At 38.5% G+C, this 6000-nt stretch overlaps 1 protein-coding gene across 2 annotated transcripts in view; it reads right to left on the bottom strand.

Moving 5' to 3' along the window:
* Nucleotides 1-3018: 3018 nt before the first annotated feature.
* Nucleotides 3019-6000, bottom strand: part of LOC145353904 (sodium/potassium-transporting ATPase subunit beta-1-interacting protein 3-like) — a 188868-nt gene continuing 185886 nt past the window's right edge. For both annotated transcript variants that reach the window (XM_080204874.1, XM_080204875.1), the window contains one exon: nucleotides 3019-4109. In XM_080204874.1, the coding sequence (XP_080061000.1) occupies nucleotides 4100-4109 (10 nt within the window). In that variant the 3' untranslated portion in view covers nucleotides 3019-4099. The remainder of the gene's footprint in view (nucleotides 4110-6000) is intronic.

The following is a 6000-nucleotide window of genomic DNA, read 5'->3' as shown; positions in this document are numbered from 1 at the left end:
ATCATTACAAATACATTATAATTGTATTTTGTTTTTAATTTATTTGCCTATCCATCTCAAAATTTCATTACAAGATTTTTCTGTGGCGAGATAAGAGCACTGCTGTCTTTCCAGTCGGTGTCACTGATGCCATTTGTTTTAATGCAGTTTAGATTTCTGCAGCAGAGATCAATAGTAGTTATAATTTTGATCCATGCGCTCCTGTCACTGGCCTGCCAATCAAGGAGCCAATATTCAGGATGAAGCCTAAGGCTGAGTGACACAAGTACACAACAATGCTTCACATCTTTTCAAAACTGCAAAACTCATGCTGCATGAAGGACAAATGTTTTCAAAGGACTATTCAATCCCTTTGACAAATTCAGATTTTTCTATTCCAATAAGCCTATATAGAATATGTTGGTGTAAAATATTGACAACATTAGCAAATATTTACCTTGTTTATGTAACATTCTTCGACCAGCTATTTAAACAGAACATTAGCCCTTAAATTGGTTTAACACTTGCAGTAAATGAATGGACAGAAATACATCATAGAATATTTTAAGCATTTATCCACTTTTTTCTTCGGCTGGCCTATGTATAATTAGAAGAACTGTGTTGCATATTGATTTAATTAAACCTGCTTATTATCACAAAATGTTAACACCATTGTCTACACATTACTAAGAATCAAGCCATTTCCATTTCAGTTCTAAGCTGTTTCTTTAACTTTGTGTCCGAATTGATCTGTTTAATTTCAGACTTCATCGTTAAAAATACACAGTTAAGTTGAATGCAATGTAAACTTGCTCACAATCATCTAGGTTTGAATATTTCGAATGAATATTTGTCATTATCTTTTATTCACATCACTGGTCTTATTTATCTTAGCTGCTTGGTAATTCCATTATTGTTGTGCTGAATATATTAGGTGATGTGTTAAATTATTTCTAACTTATGACACAATCCACAGTGTCCATATCTCGAGATTGCGTTATAGGTGAGACCACAAGCGGAATTCTCCCAAGGCTTCATGGTGGGCATGGAGGAGAATATGGCGGGAGGCCCCGAATTCAGGCCAGTGTAAATTTACAGTGGGTGTCCACTATGACAGGTCAGAAAACATGCCAGGAGAGGGTGACATGAACGTCAGTTGCATTCTGTTAATGGGATGCAGATGAAGGGCCAGCTCCCCATGCCAGATTCTCTGTGATACTGACGAGAAATACACTCTGAACAATATGGCATGCAGATGTTGGGACTCATCTGAACAATACCTGGGGCTGCCTCCAGAGTTCAGGAAGGTTCAATTCCAGCATTGGGTGACTGCCTGTGCAGGGTCTAGACATTATCGTTGTGCCTGTGTGGATTTCCTCCCACAGTCCAAAGATGTGCAAGTTAGAAAGATTGACCACTCTAAATTGCCCCTTAATGTCCAAGATGTGTAGGTTAGATGGATTAGCCATGTTAAATGTGTGTGTTTATGGGGATTGGGCGGGGGAGTGGGCCTAGCTAAGCTGCTCTGTCAGAGATTCAGTGTAGACTCAATGGGCCGAATGGCCTCCTTCAGCACTGCAAGGATGCTACGCAATAATGAAATGGCGACGGAGTACTTTTAATTATTCGTTTTAAAATGGGTGTTTGTAGTGGGGGGAAGCTGGTAGTCACATTTGTAAAATGAAAATGCAAGAGTCCAAGGTGGGCCCAGCCTACACCGAGTTCCACATTATAACTGAACTGCTTTATAATGGAGTCCAGTGTAGTTTATCCTCAAAACCTTTGATCATAACTTCCTTTTTATTGATGTTTAAATCACAGTTCCTTTTTTTCGAAGAACAACTGCATTATTAAAATGTCAACAAAATAAGAACTTAAAAATGTAAAAATTATATGGAACTAAAATTGTCAGTAAAATCGTTAACAAATTAGACCACCTGACCTCCAACAGATGTGCTTCACTGAAACTTTTACCGTTTCTTACCATCAGACAAGGATGTTCAATTGTTGTTTGTTGTAGTTATTCAAGGTCTCTGCTGCACACTGCTACAGCTGACTGATTAGGAATTGCTGTTATTTATGCTTGGGGTATTTTGATCTGTCCTTGATAGCACATTCTGCAGACATATAGCTGATGCCACTGCTATTGACCTGCCTCTATTAATAACTCGAGCAGTAATGATTTTCTGTCAGACAGCCATTTGCTCGTGTCATAGCAACTGACATGTCTGGACAGTATCTGTGCAGCAAGCGCTCTATGCAAAGTTTTTATTCAAGCGTATAAGGCGGGTTTATGAAGCCTTCAATGCTCTATTTTGCTTGTACAGAAGAGGGCAGTATTCTACAAAAAAGTAGCTTAGATGTAAAAAGGCTAAAATTCAACCTGTACCTTAAAATATGCTCCTCCGCCTTTCACCCCACACCCCCACAACTTTACAGGGAAATTGCAAAAGTGATGATCGCGGTACTACATGCACCAGGTCTTGGAAGCATAATTTATCACTGTACAGACATCACAGAACAGGCAAGAACTGGCTACGAACATCAATCAAAACCTTCTTCACATAAACAAAAAGCTCAGGGCAGTTATGCACTATCACTTCTTCCACCGCACTGTAACAAAACATGCTGCTTACAAAATAATGCCTAATGTGAGTTGGAATGCTCTGCAAAATTTATGATGAGGCACAATGCCCCTGCTGTTTCCGAGGCCTCTCCACCCTTACGAGTGGCATTCAAAATTTGAAGAAATGAAATATTCTTTTTTTTAAACCTTGTGGTGAGTCTTTCTTCAAAAATGTATATATTTTAGGACATTACGAGTAGAATACAACTGGACTCACCAGCATCCTGGGTATAAGTTAAACCAAACATTCCTTTCAGTATAAATTACAATGTACTGGGACGGTATATTTGTCTTTGTGTTACATTTTTAAGATTGTGTTGTTTGTTTCATTATTCAGACATTTCATATCTTTTCCAATCTTTAAGGAATATTGCCTAAACATTCCTACTAGCAGTGCTGCGGAATTGAGATGGGGGTCAGAGAATCAAAATTATGCATTCACTGCCAGTCAGTATATGTTTTCTCTTAAAATCCTCTTCACACAGTTATCCAGTTACCATGGAATGGGAAAATCGCTAATCTCCATTAAGTTAAAAAAAATCAGCTGCTATCCTAATCCTATTTGTGCTGGTGAAAATTCTTTCTTCATATATCAACACCTTTTTGCCATTTGCAGCAGAGCTGTCTCAAGGATACAGACCTCATCTGGCCTTAATAACCATAAGAAAATGCATCTGGTGCAGTTCCTGGACTTCATAACAAGTGACCATACTCAATGACTCTCAATGATCAGTCAAGACACTCTTTTAACAGAATACAAGCAAAGCTCTGAAAGAAATATTACTGTAACGCAGGAACTTTTCCCGTTTGCAAAACAATCCATGCAAGAGCGGCAAGAAATGCGGAATTTGTAATGTCACAGAGAAAAAAAAAACACACTTTGCAATTAAAGATAGTGGACAATGGGCCAATATTACAAAGAATAAAAGTTCACTGATATTTAGAAACTATTGTACCTTGAACAAATTTTCTGTCAAAGTACAGATGTAGACTTTTGCTTGGAATCATGGTACGTTGATCGAGTTGAAAGTTGTATTGCTCCTCTGCTCCAGAAAACCATCAGCCCTCTATTGGAAAGCCATTTTGCAGGAAAAAAGAAGTCATAGCATCATGCTTCAAAACCCAAAGTCTACTCACTGTATTTCCAGAGGATAGATTGACATGACTAAGACGGGCATCTTTCTCGTGCATCTATGACTGCAACTCAATTCTAGGTACTGCTCCAACCGAGTCACTGCTCTAAAACCTGTATCTCTCCCCTCCGTTAAGCAACTCTTCTTCTTACCTGTATGAGTATGAGATGAATTATGGCAATCCAAAAAAAGAAAATGCAGTTATGTTAAAAACTACTTTAAATTGATGCGGTATGCCAGAAGTTATTTGTTTCAGAAGGTGATGATTGGAACCGTGTGAGCTGGTATTTTGTTATTTCCTTCTTATGTTGCAAATGATACTTTTCAGCTGAAGTGGTAGTTGTAAGAGAAGTCCTTTCATTTACGTAGACCTGTGGAGAAAAATAAGAAACCAGTCTATAAATATTTTGGACTCTATTTTAAAGCCTTTTCTACTTAATTTTAAACAATTTGTGTCCTCAATAGCTCAGAGAATAGAGACAGTGGTTGCATGAGCCATGACAGACAAGTTGCAGATCTGAATTTGATAACAGGGCATTAAAATTGAACTTGCTGTTAATTGTTTAGGATGGGGGAAGATTTTCCCTGTTCAGAATTGCTATCTGTTGACCTCAATGGTAAATGGGTGGGTGTCATTTAAAAGCTGGATCAGGCTTGGCCTTGAAGCCCCCAACAAACAAATAGATTGCCAACCCATCACTGTCAAGGCGAACATGAATAATGGCCAAGGGTAAGGTACTGAAGGGCAACTTGTGCAAGCAGAACCATACTCCAGTAAGTTGTCAAAAGCTCCATTGAAAGAACCAGGATAAAAATGAGCTTAAAAACAAAACCTGTTGGTGGAAGGAAGAGTTTTATTACCAATTTCTTCATATGCAAAGATTAAAATGAAACTTAAACTAAAAGTGAAGTAACTTAAAATAAGAAGAGCAAAATCATTTGTAATCCCCAGAGAGCAGACTTGACACTCTGCTGCATTCTTTAGCTTCCAGTAAGGTGGATGCTAGGCTACTGTACCATTTAACAGAAAGCCTTCTCCTTTTCCCAAGGTAAAACTTGCAGTAGTGGACTATTATATCCACTGGGGGGTCTAGCCAATATTTAACAAAACCCACTCTCCAGTAAATGACAGAAGGCTGAATAAAAGACAGCTTGGGATCTTGGACCCAGGACTAACTGTTTAGAAGGCTGGTGCTTCAGAAGCTGTTCTACTAAGTAACTAGAATCAAAACAATATCTAACTTCTCATGTGACAGGTTTATTTCCAACCCCTGGATTCCTACTGCTGATAGGGGCCTACAAGTTGGAATTCACAGGATATCTCCCATTAATAATCATCTCATTTTCAATACAATCCGACACTAAATGTTGAATATGGTGATTCAATTCAGTCTAACTAGTAGCTGTCATATCATTACCTAACCTGGCAATAGAAGAACACAGACAAGATAGAGATTAATGGAAAATAGCCTTGAAATAGCCTGCAGCGTGTCTTTCCTGCAATCAGGAAAGCAGCAAATTAAGTCCACTTAGCTGATCCCAAATATAATGCTACAAGTCACATTTTTATTTTACAAGTTAACTCATCACTAAATTCAGTATCGGAGTGAACGTGCAAACCCACTTCTGCAGAAGAGATTTTTTTTCTGAGGAAATCCTGGAAATATGGTTCTTCGCCTTTACTGAGCAATTGGCCCTCACATTCATTAAACTTTAAAGTGAATCCCTTGATCAGCATTTCTGATTTTGCCTTAATGATGTATTTAGCTCTGATGAAGGGTCAGCCAGACTCGAAACGTTAGCTCTAGTCTATCTCCACAGATGCTGTCAGACCTGCTGAGATTTTCCAGCATTTTTCTGTTATTTGTTTCGGATTCCAACATCCGCAGTATTTTTCCTTTAGTTGTTGACTCACATATTGCCCATTACAATGATGTTCAGCGTAAAGCACATCAGGAAAGTTAGGTCACAAAATAATTCCACTCTATGTTCTGGTAGTGTCAGGGCAGTCAACTAAAGTTATGTAGGTTCTCTCTGAGCGAGAATGTTTGTTGAATTGGATTTTTTTTTGACACAGAGCCAATTTCTTTGTTGATTCTTACTGTTAAGTATGGAGTCAAATGTTATGTTGTTAAATGCTATATGGGATGGTAGGGATGATGACGGGGACCCATAATCCCAGAAGAACCTCATGCACTGGAATGGTAAATGGGAAATTCAGGCATGCCCAATTTTCCAAATTGCACCGCAAACCAGTGAGGC

This window comes from Carcharhinus amblyrhynchos, chromosome 16 (assembly GCF_965287045.1).
Source record: "Carcharhinus amblyrhynchos chromosome 16, sCarAmb.v2.hapA, whole genome shotgun sequence".
NCBI classification, from domain to species: Eukaryota; Metazoa; Chordata; class Chondrichthyes; order Carcharhiniformes; family Carcharhinidae; genus Carcharhinus; species Carcharhinus amblyrhynchos.
This window is presented reverse-complemented; position numbering and strand designations above follow the sequence as displayed.